This window comes from Aspergillus caelatus (genome assembly GCF_009193585.1).
Source record: "Aspergillus caelatus strain CBS 763.97 unplaced genomic scaffold BDV27scaffold_138, whole genome shotgun sequence".
Classification (NCBI taxonomy): Eukaryota; Fungi; Ascomycota; class Eurotiomycetes; order Eurotiales; family Aspergillaceae; genus Aspergillus; species Aspergillus caelatus.
In genome coordinates this window covers 40,766-58,203 of record NW_022475401.1, presented here as the reverse complement: position 1 = coordinate 58,203, position 17,438 = coordinate 40,766, and the positions used below count along the sequence as shown (strand labels likewise).

Here is a 17,438-nt window from a genome sequence, read left to right as displayed (position 1 = left end):
ATTGCCAGGCACATCCACAGATCTCCCCAAGCTTAAGCCACAAGATCCAAAAAATATCAGATATGCCGATCATGCGAACCACTACTAATACAGACAAAAATGAAATGTCTTAAATCACCCCCTACTGCACGCATATCCAACTAAGCACACGTAAATACTGAAAACCAACAAACGATGCCGTCATCGTCTAGAACCCCCAAACGCCACGATGTCCGATAGTGCAACCCGACTAACTAAAATATGCAAGCAAGATTCTAAATGTTCGGTTCCCAAAAGCAAAGAAAAATAATAGGCAGACAGAAGGCTAGGGCTAGCCCGAGACGTAATCAAACAATTATTTTACGGAGTATTGCTTTTTCTTTTTTTCTTTTTTTCCGCTGGGGGCCGGATGATTTTAGTATCATCTGAGTAAGGGTGGAGCCGAGTCCATGCATGCAGGTATCCGACATCCTGGTCCATCGTGAGACGACCACTGCGGTCGTGGGCTGATTCAGATGTGTTTTACAGTGGGGGATGCTGGGATGTGAATCCTGCGGGTTTTCCTGGGAGGTCTCAGAGTATGTATTGGTACTTTTTGGGCGACTGGTACATATACTACCTAATATATTGCTACTACTGTATACTATACTAGTATATAATGCGTACGTATGGACCGGGGTATAGATTGGGTGGTTCTGTCTTTTCCAGTGGTTCCTGGGAAATTTGCTCTGAGAAGATCGACTACTTGAGTCATGTAAGTACGGAGTATTCTGTATCTACTATCCTATCGTTTCTCCATCGTGGCGACTAACTCGGTGCCCTACTCCGTACCGACAATGTACATTAGATATAATATACTTTCTTTCTCAGCTTACCACACGCACACACACATACACACTATGTTGGCTGAGCTGATCTCAGCTGAGATCACTTTAATTTATCCCATGATCTGGTTGATTAATCCAATCTAAATGAACCTGTCACCACCAACCATGGTTTATTATGATGACCCCGCTGGAGAAAACGACCGACCCACGAATGGAGTTACGGGCATTAGTCTACCCGCCATCAATTGAAGTTAGTACTTACGGAGTACGTAGCCTTTGATTTGAAATCGCCATTTCCCGAAATGGGGTCCCTGTCTTTTCTCGTTCCGACCTCGTCAACTGCCGAATGAGATCATCGACACGTACCTGAGAGGGCCGGGGGGGGGGTGCAACTTTGATAACTTAGTGGGTTCATATCCGCAGGGCTATGGCCAATTTCAGGCGTGGATTGGACGGGAGTATTTGAATAGAGGATGTTTTTGCTTTATCCAGGAGCCCGTGCTATGTATATTCCTACAACTTTAAGCGTCACGGGCCTCACGGCTTTTGCTGCCGTCGAGTAAGCTCTGTGGCTGTATGGGGAAGTGTTGACCTGTGCCCCGTTATTGTGCTCGGGCGTGCTGTCATGATCGTCTCCTTTCGGGGTTCTTTCTGGTGGATTCGGGTTGGATAGTCGTAGGCTTCTTTCCTTCTTTCTTCCTTCCTTTCTTTGTATTCTTTTTCTGGTTTACTGTAATCCGTACTCCGTATGTGGTCGTGTATGGAGTAATTGAGTGGCGGTTAAGTGGATTAGAAGAGAAAAAAAAAAAAAAAAAAAGTAATACTAATAAAAAGGAGACACAGAGTCGGAGGAAATACTGATGGAGGGTACATCCAATCAGATTAATCTGGGGCAGGGTATGGATAAAGAAGAACAATAGTGTCAGGTGGATCAGCCTCTTTTCCTCCCCAAGTAGTATTGGGACACGATTGGATCAGCTCCAATAGTTTGGGAAACTAAGTTTGGATGGAGAGTCGGTTTTCCGGTACTGCGTGCGCGAGAGCCGATCCGGAGAGAAAGAGGGAATGATAATTCTTCAAATTTTTAGGACACGAGGCGGACCATCTCGTGCTTAGTCGTTAGGCAAGAATAGGCATGGACTAAGGTTTTTCGCTCACCTCAGCGTGTGGTGAAAAGCCGGTCAGAACCGACAAAAAGCAAATATGATGATCCCCCAGAACTTACAGATAGATTTAATACAGACTTGAAACATGGCGAAATTCTTGCCGGTCCATTTTCCCTTCCTTCCTTCCCTTTTTTCTTTTTTGGTGCTCCTTTTTCTTGTCGTTTCGCCCCCTGACCCTGGGAGCTGGGACGGGTAAACCCCAATCGGATTGGCTCTTCAGGTGGCTTGGGACGGAAGACCAAGTGGAGCCCTTTTCTTTCGTTAGTTTTCTCGGGATGGAGATCGTTTCCGTCTCAGTGTCATCTTGACCTTCTTTTGGTCTTCTTTTGGGCTTCTTTCTCTTCGCAGGGCTTGCCTGTCGCAGTAACTTGTCGGTTTATCACCTCAGAATGATGACCAGAAGAACCGTGGAACGATCAGTTGCTTATCAGAACACTATTACAGGTTTTCTTCCACGGGCTGAAGGGGATATCCCGTCCCGGAGGTGTACTCCGATGTGTGGCAAGGGTGATTAGAATCAATTGGATGATGAGGGCTCGTGTCGAGAGTTAGATCAGTGTTTGACACTAAGAGAGGGAGAGACACGGGAGTGTTGTGAAGGCTTTCTTTAGGTTGGGCAATGATAACAGACACCTTGGTCACAGTGTATGTATTCTGTACAGTGTACGGACTACTACACATTAGACTAAGCCTGACCCTGTAACATTCAAGTTAAACTAGTGTGGTTGACTAGAAAGAAGGTGACTAGTCAGGTACTTGTTGGCTCCACCCATGGATCCCAAAGAGGATGCGCCATCGTGCGTCTCCACTTTTCCGTCTCTCCTGATCCTGCAGTCTCGCTAAACTCCAATGGGCAGTTAGCCTTAGTATTTCCGCCAAATAGAAAAAAAAAAATTGGAGCAGAGTCGTAGTCATAATAAAATAAATTCTAATTAAAATTAAATTCATGGGGACTAGACTAATAATAAAGAATCCTAATACGGTGGTGTGCTCCGAATTAGACTTGTTGACTAAACTTCTCCGCCGTTACTATGACCTTAGCCTTGGTTTAGTACTCCTGATCTGCCTCCGGATGGAAGAAGACGGCACTTGCGTTCTTTCTCTTTCTCTCGTTCTTTCTTCACCGTCGGTCTCTTCCTCCTCTCCTTCTTCTACTGCTTTCCCTGGCCGTGGGATCGGATACACATCGTCTGTCCGCTACGGTTCGCCTTTTCTAATGACTTATTGGTTCCTCGGAACCATTCCAACGGTACGGAGTACACTAACGAAATGAATGTGAAGAGCTTTTGAACTTGTTACACGGGTATGTCTTAGCCCCGTTCCAACGCTTCTCAGCATCTGCAACTCGAATGTTTCCTTTTTTTTACCCCCCGGGTTCGCCTTGGATATGAGACTGAGCTTCATCATCACGCCCCATGGACGGCCTGATATCGTCAGCTCGCACTCTACATACCAGTCATCGCAAAAAGTGGCCCTAAGGTGGGCTGTACAATTGACCGCAAGGCTGACGAAATTTCATTGTTTCACGGTTCCAGGATGATCCAGGTTTCCCAGATTGAATAACAATAGAAGAAAACAAAAAGATAAACTACGTCACCGCCACACCCAGAACCCCGGATTAGCGCAGCCCCGCCATTTGTATGTGATCCCTCATATCGACGATGCAGCATACAAAAGGTTTAGAGTCCGACGTGGCGCGGACGGCCTCACACTCCCGGAGTAACAGCATGTCAAGCGATTCTCTTCCTCGCATTCGCATGACTGCGCCAGCAGCGACGCCTCCGCCTTCCTTTATCGCATCTTCGTCCGCCGCTCAGATCGTCACCGCTGACCAGGAATTCAATACCGCGGACTTCGTGGCAGAAGACGGCGGTGATTCGGATGCGCAAGCGATCGTCACTCCCGAAGCTCTTTCAGCTTTGAATGGATTTCTGGACCATCTTCTCTTCAATATCCTGGCGGCTGCTAAGTCAACGCAACTAACATGTATTCGACCAGCGGTGGCGGATGTGTTGAAACCTCGACTCGCAAACCAAGTGGTTGCTGCGGCAGATGAGGAGTTGCGAGAGTATATGGGTGGCCCGGAGGATGAGCAGTTCCAATTCGGTCGGGGTATGTCTCAAAACGGTGATTTCGATCTGGTTCGTTCCTGGAAATTGACTCGCCTGCGCTGTATGGTCTATACCCGGCTGGGAGATATGGAAGAAGATGACGAGGAGGAGTATATCGCACAGAATGGTTTGGATGATGACGGCAGCATCTCGCCGAGGTTTTCTATGCATGTAGGAAATATTACACCGGCGGCTGCCATCTTCCTGACTTCCATTATCGAACATATTGGTGAACAGGCCTTGGTGATAGCAGGCGAAACAGCTCGGTCGCGACTATCCGCCAAACCAAGTGACGGACCCGAGGAGGCAGACTCCAGCGCAGAACGAAGCACCATCAACCGGTTAGTCGTGGAGGACTTGGATATGGAGAAATTAGCATTGAACCCAACCATGGGTCGTCTTTGGCGCACCTGGCGCAGGCAAACACGGTCTCCCATGTTGTCCCGAGCAGTTTCCAGAGAGTCTATTCGACGCCGTTCAACAGTTGGTCCTTCGACTGGTCGGAAGAGTAGTACAGCTACCGGGGATGAACTGCCACAAAGACCGGTCATCGAGATTCCGAAGGAGATTGACCCGGCGTTTGTTGCACTCCCAGTGGGTGACCACGATGTCGAGGAGATCGAAGGTTTCACGTCTGATGGAGAAGGTGCTGAGGTGGTCCAGACTATGCAGGCAGTAGTGGCTCACAAAGTGCGACCCCATAGTCTCATGGTGCTGACATTGCCATCACCAAGATCCCCCACATCCCCCATCACCCCACTGAGCGCAAAGTTCACTCGTCATGTCCGCGCGAGGTCGTTGCCCGATACTACCCCCCAGGAGTCGGCAGAAGCTGACCAAACTGCCGACCGGCCATCGCCCACCTCATCTGACGAACAAAAGCCGCTGGAAACCATGTATGAGCACGAAGAAGATGATGAGCCTCCAAAGGCCAAGGCTGAGTCAAAGGTGTCAGAGGCAGATGCCCCTCCTGAGGAATCATTGGAGCAGGATAAGATGGCTACGTCGTCACAATCTGCCGTGTCGGTAGAAGTCGAGTCGAGTCAAGCCAGTAGTACTTCGGGTTCGTCAACATCTCTGAGCGATCGTTTCCAGACCGATTCGGACACGGAGGTGATTGAAGGACATGGAATGTGCGAAAAACCCAAATTAGCTCCGATACAACGACCGAAACGTCTCTGTAGCAGGGACGCAAATCGCGAAAATGACAGGTCGACTACCGCGACCCGAGTGATCAGCGAACGAGCGATGCCAACAGTGGTCGATGATCCGCCACAAACGCAAGGGGGTGAAAACTCCACTCCGGCGCCGCCTGCCATCAGTCACGATGTTTCAAAGGATTCTGATACATATAGAGCTTCAACAGAGTCCTCAGTCCCTCAGACTCGGACCTCGACTGACCTGGAAGAGAAGATCCCTCGTCCACCTTCCACCTCGGGAGAAAGTGCTTATTCCGACCGTTCGCGGACTCGACCTAGACCAAGCCCCTTGGTGGGTATAAGTCACCACCATTACGGCCGCTCAAGTTCAGGGGTATCCTCGATAAGTTCGGCTACTGAACGTGCAGCGGTTCAGCGTGTCATCCGGCCGTCCACTTCAGCAGCCTCTTCCGTCTACTCCAGACCGCGTCGCTCCGACAGTTTTAGTAGCCAACGTGAGAAACGCCCAGTTACTGCTGGGTCGGCCACGTCACAGGTTTCAAGCAGGCTGAAAGGCCTCATTGGTCTTCAGGGGGATTCTGTTTCACTTCGCCTGCGCAACTCCTCCGAGACCAATCGGTTCGCTGGAGAACCGTATGACGACACCACCGGCTTGGACGAATTGATCCGCAGTGAGGAAACTCTCCATTATACCCTCACCCCGAAAAGTATGAGGGAAATTGAGGTATGGTTAATTTTCTTTCTTACTCCCCTTCTCTCTTTTATTTGACTTTGTCGGCTGATAATCAATTTCCTATAGGAACCTGATTCACCTCGCTGGAGAGTTAGGTCGAGCACTGCGGACCTGGCTGAGTTCCTGAAGAATAGCGCCCCTCCCGGGGAGGAAGTTCCACGTCCTAGTACTTCTCACACGTCTTCCAGGGGAACTACCGACGCACCTAAATATAAAGCTATCGAAATACCCTCGACTGCGACCTCGCAACAGTCATCAAACCTGGAACAAGCTGCCGATCGGAAACTAAATACTGGGTCTTCTAGTGATTACGATCACTCTATCAAGTCGACCGGCCCAAGTAGCCCTCTCAGTATCCAACAGACCCAATCACCACGTTCCCCGTCGAGCACAGTTCGCAGTGGCCCTAAGCTGGAGGCCCGTTCAGCAGTCAGTTCAAAGGCGGATCAAGATCGCACAACCGAGTTGATTGACTTCATTCGTGAAGGTCCACCCACTGCAGGGGCACGCCGCATTCCACGTGCGGTTGCACCGTTCCGAGACACCATGGATTCAGACGAGTTGAACTCGCTGGAAACTGGCCTCTCCGAAAATAATGCGCCCTCGGTATCTAGCACGCAAGACGGGTCAATGTTGACTTCCGTCGGGTCTCGCACAGGACTACTGGACACGGGCAACCGAACTACCGTGCACCCAACCGCTGCTCAGCACATTCCAACCGTTCCAGTGGACGACCCTCGTCCTGTGCGGAAACAACGTAGGGTGCCAGACCCCTATGCCATTGACTCAGATGACGATGAGGACCTCGACGAGCTCCTGGATGGCCCAAAGCCCAAGCGCGAGGAGGAAAGCTTGATAGATTTCTTGCGTAATGTTCCTCCTCCGGAATTGGAGCCCACCCCGCAGCCCCCTGCAGTCAACACGATGCCCTCCAAAAGCTCATCCGGTGCGTTTGGAATGAAGGCGCGACTTCTTCGCAATGCATCTGGGGACAAGGTGCCTACTACGAAACTATCAAAGGCCTCGCTCCGTCAACAGCAGGACAGCTATGCTGCAGCGCCATCTAACTATTCAAATAAAGTTAGCGCCGAGAGGAGCAGAGGCGCAATGTATGGAACTAGCAGCCTTCCCTCCGTCACAGATCGGCAAACAGAGACTAGTGCCCTGGCTGAATTCCTCAGGACGACGGGGCCTCCTGAGCCTCCTGCACCCCGAGCCTCCTCATCGATGGCTTCGAAGGGTAGAGAATCCGGGGTGAATAGCCTCTCGCGCCTGTTCGGGCGCCGGAAGAAGCTCGAGGTCTAGTGCCTGTTTGTAAACCTACTTTATGCCCTCCCTACTCCCTACTCTCTCCCTCTCTTTTCCATATCTCCATTCTCAAGTCAATTAGCCTACGTGTTCTTTAGATATTTCCTTACCTCTCTGTTCTCTTTTTCTTCAAGAGCGTTTTTTAAGCCATGTGACGATCCATCCTGTGTTTCGTTTGATTCAGGTTCTCTCTTTCCTTACTTCCTTGGTCCGCGGGTCAAAATCCTACAGTCTTGACATCTGGGCCTTGGGTGAACGAGTTCCCTTCCATACATCTTCCTTATTTCTTCGTTGCTTTGGTACGACACTCGTTGGTCTTTTTCCTTCATATACCACTTTGTCCTGTTGAATTTGTACCCCCGTCATGTTCGACTTTATGGGGTTTGGAACGAATGATATCCTGCCTTCAATCTTCTAAGCTCGGGACATTGTTTTACTTCCACTTTTATTTCCTTTTCCTTTTTACTTTTCTATGTTGCGCGATATTCCCCTGGGAAGCCGTGTTCATGCGTTTACTATCATAAGCAAAATCGGGCGAACCGTACATGATATCAAGAAGCTGCTAGCCACACAATGACTAATTTCTTTAATCTCATTCCAAATTTTCCAACGATTTACAACAACCGTAAAAGTTTTCTAATGATCCTCAAGTATTTTTTTTTTCTTTTCTTTTATTTTTTTTTAGAGATCTGGACTAGTGTACGGAGTAGATCAATATCCGTTCTTAAAAGCGCGGTCGATTGGATGGCGGAACATTGTTCTCCCGACGGTTCCGGAACCCTTGAGCGCGGCGTGGCATCAATGGCAGCTCCCGAGCTTTGTTGTCAATTTCCAAGACCTCACTGTCGACCACAGCGACAATCTAGCTTCGGCAATGAGGACATCACAGCCTACCATGAGGTCTATCCTCGGAATTTTATTCTTGTGTCTTATCCAGATTTCCGCCGCGTTGAAATTCGACCTGCCCGCCGTGAGCGGAAAGAACGAGCGATGTATCCGCAACTTCGTCTTTAAGGACCAACTTGTCGTCGTGACAGCTATTGTGAGCGGCCAGAAGGGTGATGGACAGAAGGTCAACATGCATGTATGTCGCATTACGCCCCTATGCTCGGTCAATGGTTATTTGCGGTGAATTATGAAGCCCGCTTCGTAGGACTGGTGTTCGTCGGGCTGGAGGGAATCAGGAGCGGATTCGCTAATCGTTCTTCTTGGAAACTAGATCAAAGATGCCCTGGGTAATGACCACGGTCGCCCGAGGGACGTTGTAGGCGAGACTCGCCAGACATTCACTTCTTCGGAGGATACTGCTTTCGATGTGTGCTTCGAGAACAAGCTTGAAGGACGGTGTATGTCACTTAGCCTGTTCCTGCCTTTGACTATTATTCTTGTTGGACTTTTGGATAGACTTTCTGATGTTTATTGCAGCCGGTGTTGCGAACCCTTATCGGTCAATTGAACTCGATGTCGACATTGGCGCCGATGCTCGCGACTGGTCTAGCATTCAGGACCATGAGAAGCTCAAGCCCCTCGAGACTGATCTCCGCCGCATTGAGGAGATGGTGCAAGAAATCGTTAGCGAAATGGAATACCTTCGTGCGCGTGAGCAGAAACTGCGTGACACCAACGAGAGTACCAATGAGCGTGTGAAATGGTTTGCGTTTGGCACGATGGGAATGCTGATTGGATTGGGCGTTTGGCAGGTCATTTATCTGAGGGCCTACTTCAGGTATGTATGTCTGGTTGCGGATGGTTACCACTCGGCTGACGGCTACGACTACTTGCAGATCCAAGCATCTTATCTAGACGGTCCCTGTTTCGAAGTGCCTGGACTGAGCGGAAAGGCACTCTGCGTTGTAGTTTCCTTGTTCTCATGACAAAATGCGGAGTTCTATGCATCTGTTGAGTGTGGTTTCGACTTTACGTAGTCCCGGATATATCTCACGGTATACTGTTTGAATACTTTTATGATCCTACGATAGCGTTAGACAACTGAGGGTGATGTAATGGATTACTCCGACTTTAAAAAGACCAATCCATTAGTACATATTGTACATATGTACCATGTGCATAGCCGGCTCCCTGCGATTCAATATAATCTTTGTAATACACAACTCCAGTTGGCCGTGTTTAGAGCATGCAAACACAACAAACAGCACCTCCAAAATCTCCGGATGATGTCAATCCCGTCATGGTGAACTAAGAAACAATTCCGATCCTCCTCAGCGACAATTCTCTCCTACACAGCTCTCCTGCAACAAACATACCGGCAGAGTCAACATGTCCGCTCCAAGACTCATCCAGCGCTTTGCGCGACCCTCAACGTCGCCATTCTTCCTCAGAAAAACCCTCGCCCGTCGCTCCTTCGGCAGCTCGGCAATTCATCCCAAAGACGATAACGGCCGCGCTCCCTCAACAGCGCCAGAGCACCGCGAATACCAGACCAACCGGCCTCCCAACCAATATGTGCCCAATACGACTTCTACCATGACCAGGGACTTCCCCAAGGCCGGGGAGAAGTCCGTGCCGCCGGAATTTGTCAGCGCCGTCGACCCCAACTACAAGCCGGCGGATCCCTACCCCGGAAAGGTAGAGCATTTCACGGGTGGGCGCCAGGAGACGGGCGCGCAGAAGCCGGAGCTGGGCGTAGGTGAGATGGAGGGCATTACTTTTAAAGTTGAACCACTGAAGCGCAGTGGGGAGGATGTTTCTACTATTCGGGCCAGGTTGTTGTGTGAGTATACCATTTTTCTAGTATTACTAATTCCTAATTGGAAGATCTATGGGGACTGATATAGGCGCATGGAATAGATCAGAGCCGGAAGCGAGGAATCCTCGAGTCCGATTTGTTGCTTTCTACCTTCGCCGATGTTTATCTCTCCAAGATGAACAAGGAGCAGCTGCAGGAGTATGACCGGTTCCTCGACGAGAACGACTGGGATATCTACTACTGGGCGACGCAGGACCCTCCTACTGAGGGCAACGTCGCTGAGGATACCCCCACCGAGACCTGGAAGCGCACTGGGGCTAAGAGCGGCGAATGGGCCCAGACGGTCGGTGCCTATAAGGCTGCTTACCGGCCCGTTCCGTCTCGCTGGGCTGATTCGGAGGTCTTGCACCTTTTGAGACAGCATGTGCAGGATAACAGTGCGACTGGATTCCATGCTGCCAAGAGTAAGAAGACGGGTGGTGCGGGACTTGGTCGCATGCCGAATGTCCAGGTGTTTGATTCGTGATGTAGATTAGGGTGTTGTATAGAGAGATGTTTTGTATAAAGGCATACTGGGTTGGGATTGTACTATATAGTTGGTTCGTGTAGGGAATTTATGCATTATTCGTGTTAGATGCCTTTTGTTATCTTGGTTCTTTTAGTGCTCTGAGGATGTGCTGTTGGTGTGGTGTAATACTTGGTATCTAGTGCATGTCTGTATAGGTTGTAAAAGCATAACAGATACTGGTGGATACATGACAGCTAGTAACTATTCGGTATGTGATTAGTATATCTATATAGTCGCTGATGTACAGCTTGTCACATCCTCTCCCGAGTCATCGAGTTACATTGCCTGTTTGGGGTATATGCTTAACGTCTTCAGCTGTCATTAACAAGAGTACTACTGGTCAAGAGGATTGATATTTCCACTGGAAAAGACTGTGTACTATTGTAGATATATCACAAAAGTAGTGAGTTGTGAGCTCTGTCGAATAATTGGCAAGATCACGGAGTGAAGAGAGAGAGAGATGCATACTGTAAAACCAATTAGGCAATATGGAAGCTACATCTCTTAAGATACCAATAGCGAATGGCATTATATTGCTTGAGGATCCACTATTATCGGAACCAGAATCTAAGAAAACTAAGAAAACTAACCGCCACACGTGACTCGCTTATGTTAGGGTTCCATGTGACCACGCACACAGAGGGCGGTAAGGGAGTTAGGGCTTAGGCGGGCACGCCGACTCTGCTCCTCCATCTTCGAACGCTGGGATTTTACCTCAGAGTCAACGACAATTGCTCCGCCCGCGTTCATCCTCTCTCCCTCTCGCGGTCCCCTACCATCGTCATCATGGCTGAGCAGCTGGTCCTTCGCGGTACCCTCGAGGGTCACAATGGCTGGGTTACTTCCCTTGCCACCTCTTTGGAGAAGTAAGGGAATTCCGGATCCGATATCAAAGACAAGAAAGAAATTTTGAAAGCCATACAAGAAAGATGTGTGAAAATCTTCAGTAATGAAGAAATTCGAGAAATGGCATTGGTTGTTTGATTCTGGATAACATGGTTTCTGACATGATTCTTTCTCCGACTCTAGCCCCAACATGCTGCTCTCTGGCAGTCGCGACAAGACCCTGATCATCTGGAACCTTACCCGCGACGAGCAGGCCTACGGTTACCCCAAGCGCAGCCTCGAGGGTCACTCTCACATCGTCTCTGACTGTGTATGCATACCGAATCCTTCCGAAGACCGTGGATATCGCGGGGGACTTGGTGCGAAAGGAAGTTGGGCTGACATGTGGATTTTGCGAATCCAATAGGTGATCTCCTCCGACGGTGCCTACGCTCTGTCCGCCTCTTGGGACAAGTCTCTCCGCCTCTGGGAGCTCGCTACCGGCGAGACCACCCGTACCTTCGTTGGCCACACCAACGACGTCCTCTCCGTCTCCTTCTCCGCCGACAACCGCCAGATTGTCTCCGCTTCTCGTGACCGCAGCATCAAGCTCTGGAACACCCTCGGTGACTGCAAGTTCACCATCACCGACAAGGGCCACACCGACTGGGTCTCCTGCGTCCGCTTCAGCCCCAACCCCCAGAACCCTGTCATCGTCTCCGCTGGCTGGGACAAGCTCGTCAAGGTAAGCATCAGACTGTTTGCTTTTACCCTTCACCGAATTCGACCTGTTCAAATGATGTTTCTGTATAAAACGTATTTGCTACTTCAGAGCCTTACGGCCATGAGACCAACAATCACCTATACCCTGATGAACATTCAACACTTCAATGCTATTTCTCTGCACCTGCACGTGGAAAAGTGTGTTCACAGCTAATCTTAACTGTGTTACTAGGTTTGGGAGCTCGCCTCCTGCCGCCTCCAGACCGACCACATCGGTCACTCTGGCTACATCAACACCGTCACCATCTCCCCCGATGGCTCCCTCTGCGCCTCCGGTGGCAAGGACGGTACCACCATGCTCTGGGATCTCAACGAGTCCAAGCACCTCTACTCCCTCCACGCCGGCGATGAGATCCACGCTCTCGTCTTCTCCCCCAACCGCTACTGGCTCTGCGCTGCCACCGCCAGCAGCATCACCATCTTCGACCTCGAGAAGAAGAGCAAGGTTGATGAGCTCAAGCCCGAGTACATCGAGAAGGGCAAGAAGAGCCGCGAGCCCGAGTGTGTCAGCTTGGCCTGGAGCGCTGACGGCCAGACTCTGTTCGCTGGTTACACTGACAACAAGATCCGTGCCTGGGGTGTCATGTCGAGGGCATAAATGATGAATACCCATCGGTGAGGGGCATGAGAGGAAGATAACTATTTTGTTTTTTATTTTTCCTTAACAAAAAAGGGCAGGCATTGGTTGGGATGTATGAGCCACGAGCAATGAAGCACTTCGGCGTTCCTTAACCGGACCCGAAGTTTTTCTAAACATGTCTAGCTTACTCGATTCATAAAATCCGACTGTCTGGGATCTTGTAAAGGAAGACATGCCATGTTCTAATACAAAGACAAAAAATACCTTAAAAGCACTGCTGGGGCTTATACATTAGGGTAAGGTGATCGTACTATATCTGTCACTGCCGTGTTCATCCAAGTAAAGACTGCCTGTCATGTCCTGCCGGACTTTTCATATCCATCTATCCATACACTAGCTATATCATATTGTACATGTCATGGGTCTATGGTACAGAGGCCTCCGCTCATCTATTCCTTCGCGAGCCTCTTAAGAGCAGCCTCGGCCATAGAGACGCCCTGTTCAAAGCCCAGACCCTGCGACAACGACTTGGCTTCTCCGTAGAGCCTCTTGGCCTCCTTCGCCTTACCCTGGAACTCCGCCAGCCAACCCAGGTTGAACGTCGCCGCCACGCAAGAAGTATCACACTCCTCATCGCGAACAGGAGGCTGAATCTTCGCTGCAACGTCAATTGCCTTCTTCGCCCACTGCTGAGCAGCATCAAAAAGCTGCTCCCGAGCCTTCTTCGGATCCTCAGCCCTAATAGGCTTCTGCGCCTGCCCAGCCATGCACCCAGCAACACTATTCAGCAGCACAACCTGCTTACAAGTCGGCGTAACCCCCTCCTCAGTATGGAGCAGATCCAGCGCCCGCATCTGGAGCGGAATCGAAAGCTCATAGTTCTCCTGCGCCGTATACCGACCCGCCAGATCCGTCAATGCCGTCGCAATCTCCGTAACATTCAGCCACCCCTCAGTATTATCAGCCTCCAACCCACCCCCAACAGGGAGGCCCAAACTCTGTCGCCGATGCAACTCCTTCAAACACAACTCCACAGCCGCAACCTGCGCTGCCTCCGCCTTCTTCTCATCCTGGATATAATCACTCGAATACAGCTCCGCAAGCTTCATCTCAATCCCCACAGCCTTCTTCAGCACCCGATCCCGCTGCTGCTTTTCAAACTCCTCCAACTCCTTCCTCTTCTCCTCCCCATCCTCCTTCTCAATCTTCACCCCAATCACTCCCTCCCCGCGATCCTTCCCCTCCACAAACCCCATAATCTCCCCCTTCGTCCGCTCCAACACCTCCACCGCCGCCTTCGCCAACCCTGCGCGCTCAAGCATCATCGCTACCTGTATCTTAATCCCAACCACCTCGTCCGAAAACGGATGCATCCCCATCTCAATCCCAATCCGCAGCGCCTCCTTGTATGCCTGCAGCGCCTTTGGCGGACTCAGGTCCACCTCCGTGTAGTAGACCGCCGTGCGGAGCGCCTCCGCCACCGGCGGTGGAAACTTGTGGTACTGGGGGCCGACGCGCGTGTACTCGACATAGGCGATATAGGTGAATATAGCTGTGGCTGTTGCGGCGGAGAAGAGCGCGAGCGGGAGCAGGATGGGGTTTTTGCGCCAGATGTCGCGTTTGGCTTGTTTAAGGCCGAGGGTCCATTTTTGGAAGGTCGAGAGGGATCTCTTTTGTGAAAGTTGGAAGGGTTGGAGGTTGGTTTTGAGACTTGTGCGGGGGGTTTTGGGAAGCGTTGAGAGGCGGCGGGTGAGTGTTGAAGTGAGGGTTCTGGGGAGACGAAGGGTGGTTGTTGTGAACATTTTGGTTTGGTTTTTTAGGTTAGTTGGTTAGTTCGGCATTGGGGGGGGGGGGGTTGTAGTAGATTGTGTGATTTGGTAAATTGGATTGAATTGGTTGGTGGTGTGAGGGAGTGTGTATGTGAAAGAGTGTAGAGTAGAGAAGAGAAGAGAGTAAATGTAGGAGAAAGAATTCAATTGCGGAAAAGAACTAAAATCCATGTTCCATCCCTATTGGTCGGAGCTCCCGTCGTAGTATGACGTCGCACTCTTATCGATTCTCTTTACTATTCCAGGCACCCTTCTCTATCTCTGCCTAGATTGGGCTTGTAGCTAGCGACTAATATTTAATTTTAAGGGAAATCCTTCTTCTACTGGTTCTTGTTCTTTAATGATCTGAATATGTGTGGTAGATATGCCCTCGGCGTGGTATGTCATGTCCCTCGACATGCTCAACTTCTGTAGGCAGACAACTAGGTATCTAACAAGCAAAACAGCGCATGGCCTTCATGCGTCGGCGCCTCCAAGAACAAGGCCTCCAGGTCGACGAAGCTCCCTCCGATGACGAGATCCGAGAGACATACAACTTCGCCCCGGGGAGCTTTGGCGCCGTCTATCGCGCGGATATATATCCCTCCGGACACGGCGAGGAACAAAATGAAGACGACGACAGTAGGCCTCACACTACATCACGTACCCAGGATAGGGCCGGAGGGAAAGACGAACAGTTGCATTCCCAGCTCCATTACAAAATCCAGAGCATGAAGTGGGGACTGGTCCCGTTCTGGACGAAGCGGAAACCGGACTACGGGTCGCTGATGCGGACGATCAATTGTCGGGATGACTCGCTGGTCGAGGATCGCGGGATGTGGACGTCCATGAAGCGGAAGAAGAGGTGTGTGGTTGTCTGTCAGGGTTTCTATGAGTGGTTGAAGAAGGGGCCTGGGGGGAAGGAGAAGGTGCCGCATTTTGTGAAGCGGAAGGATGGGGAGTTGATGCTTTTTGCTGGGTTGTGGGATTGTGTTTCTTATGAAGGTGAGTTTGTGGACCTATATTGGGTTGGTTATTTGGTGGTTAGGCTGATTTGCTGTGGAAGGGGAGGATGAGAAGCTCTACACGTATACGATTATTACAACGTCTTCAAACCCTTACCTGAGGTTCCTTCATGATCGCATGCCGGTGATTCTTGATCCAACTAGTGAGGCGATGAATATTTGGCTGGATCCGAATCGGACGACGTGGTCGAAGGAACTGCAGTCTGTGCTAAAGCCGTACGAGGGCGAGTTGGAATGCTATCCCGTTCCCAAGGAGGTCGGCAAGGTTGGAAACAACTCCCCTGACTTCATTGTACCGGTGAGCAGTAAGGAAAACAAGAGTAATATTGCGAATTTCTTCGCAAATGCAAAGAAAAAGACCGAGTCGGGTGTCAAAATTGAAGGCGATGGCAGTACGGATCAAAATATAATCAAGAACGAAGACGATCCGCGTCCAACGAAGGGCGGTGAATGGAGCGAGGATAATGCACCCAAGCCAGCAGCGGGCATCAAGAGAGAACGCACGCCCGAGGAGCCTGGAGAGGTAGCAGATGAGGGGATGAAGAAACCAAAAACAGGGCCGCTCACCCCTTCGTCAAAGAAGGTCGCAGAGCATAACCCAGTATCGAAGCAACAGACAAGCCCTGTCGGAAAGAAGATGCGAAGTGCTACTCATAATGAAAAGCCCATGAAAAAGGTGAACGCGAAGAAAGCTGATGGATCTCAGCCAATCACAAAGTTCTTCTCAAACTGAAATATTCTGCCTCTATCAACGAATAGAATGATATGTGCTATTCGGACTGTGCCCTGCAATACTAACTCGTCATGAGGTGATGTGAGTTGCGATTCGAACCAAACTGGCCTGCAGTTTAGCTATAGTTATCATCAAGTTCAATAAAATACAGTCGAATAATGTACATGGTATCTCAATGCGTCCGTTATTGACTCCCCTGTTGACGCAGCCTCTGTACCAACTTTTCTCTAAGGAATGGACTCAACCCCAAACTAGATCTGCTGTTAGTACTGTTCGGTGCCATTTCAAGAAATTGTGACTTACATTCCGTCTCGAGTCACGATCCGATAAGTACCTACTGAAGTCAGCTACGCCCCCCTGGAACATTCTATACAGAAACACCGTACCACTTGGCTGATAATTTCCGTTGCTTCCCACGAAACTACCGTCACCATCGACCTCAAGACTTCCAAAGATATCTTCGGGCCATGCGATCCGGCCATACTCAGGTGGCCGCCGGTTGTCCGAAATGTGTATCCAGCCTCCTCGCCCGGCAGATCCAGCACCACCTTGGCCGCTCGCTCCACCGCTGGAATCTGCTGCACTATGCCGTCTTCTGGCACGTCCACCCGTCAACAGGACACCACCAGAGCCCAGGTTAGCGCCGGATGTAGACACCATCACCTGGGCTTGGGAGACAGCGTCCGGGTCCTGGTGGCCATACTCGGAAACCACATCCTGTAGGATCTTCAGGAATTCTGGGTTCTCCCTAAAGGAGTCCGTCGTAGGGGGCAGTTTAGAGGTGACGCCAATGGACAATCTAGAGTTTGGAGGCTCTGACGGCAACAATGACAAGATGTGGCTTCCATTAGATGGGAAAACATACTAGATAAATTGTGAGTGCCAATCATAGCATATATCAACTCAATTGCAAACATACAATGTGGGGATGACCTTCTAATGTCGAGACACTCCGGACCTGTGACCATCTTGACAGACTAGGAGTATTACGGGCGAAAGTCCTAAAGGCAAACATTTTGAAATGACTTCAATTGAGTAAGTCGTTGAAGTAGTTGAAGGTAAGGATTAATCTTCGATCTTCGATTTACCTATGACGACGGAGGCAAACACAACAAACTCATGTGA

At 50.2% G+C, this 17,438-nt stretch overlaps 5 protein-coding genes across 5 annotated transcripts; 3 read left to right on the top strand and 2 right to left on the bottom strand.

Moving 5' to 3' along the window:
• The first annotated feature begins 3,205 nt into the window (after positions 1 to 3,205).
• On the top strand, positions 3,206 to 7,897 carry BDV27DRAFT_131309 (uncharacterized protein). Its single transcript, XM_032067605.1, has 3 exons — positions 3,206 to 3,275; positions 3,508 to 5,967; positions 6,043 to 7,897. Exons 2-3 carry the CDS (start codon positions 3,634 to 3,636, stop codon positions 7,279 to 7,281), a joined length of 3,573 nt encoding a protein of 1,190 aa, XP_031925642.1. The 5' UTR covers positions 3,206 to 3,275; positions 3,508 to 3,633; the 3' UTR covers positions 7,282 to 7,897.
• Positions 7,898 to 8,179: 282 nt separating this feature from the next.
• On the top strand, positions 8,180 to 12,765 carry BDV27DRAFT_146870 (40S ribosomal RACK1 domain-containing protein; the record flags this gene model as incomplete). Its single annotated transcript, XM_032070648.1, has 10 exons — positions 8,180 to 8,368; positions 8,504 to 8,630; positions 8,710 to 9,010; positions 9,264 to 9,284; positions 9,654 to 10,015; positions 10,093 to 10,502; positions 11,358 to 11,425; positions 11,589 to 11,715; positions 11,812 to 12,129; positions 12,340 to 12,765. 10 exons carry the CDS (start codon positions 8,180 to 8,182, stop codon positions 12,763 to 12,765), a joined length of 2,349 nt encoding a protein of 782 aa, XP_031925641.1.
• Positions 12,766 to 13,088: 323 nt separating this feature from the next.
• Positions 13,089 to 14,657, bottom strand: BDV27DRAFT_166092 (TPR domain protein). The gene has a single exon (XM_032074105.1). The coding sequence runs from the start codon at positions 14,547 to 14,549 to the stop codon at positions 13,197 to 13,199; it is 1,353 nt and encodes a 450-aa protein (XP_031925640.1). The 5' UTR covers positions 14,550 to 14,657; the 3' UTR covers positions 13,089 to 13,196.
• Positions 14,658 to 14,836: 179 nt separating this feature from the next.
• Positions 14,837 to 16,564, top strand: BDV27DRAFT_16691 (SOS response-associated peptidase). Its single transcript, XM_032074313.1, has 3 exons — positions 14,837 to 14,954; positions 15,023 to 15,560; positions 15,622 to 16,564. Exons 1-3 carry the CDS (start codon positions 14,928 to 14,930, stop codon positions 16,311 to 16,313), a joined length of 1,257 nt encoding a protein of 418 aa, XP_031925639.1. The 5' UTR covers positions 14,837 to 14,927; the 3' UTR covers positions 16,314 to 16,564.
• Positions 16,401 to 17,328, bottom strand: BDV27DRAFT_166086 (uncharacterized protein; the record flags this gene model as incomplete). The annotated part of the gene is made up of 4 exons (XM_032074104.1): positions 16,401 to 16,564; positions 16,617 to 16,647; positions 16,700 to 17,177; positions 17,233 to 17,328. The coding sequence occupies 4 exons, from the start codon at positions 17,326 to 17,328 to the stop codon at positions 16,498 to 16,500; spliced, it is 672 nt and encodes a 223-aa protein (XP_031925638.1). The 3' UTR covers positions 16,401 to 16,497.
• Between the last annotated feature and the right edge of the window lie 110 nt (positions 17,329 to 17,438).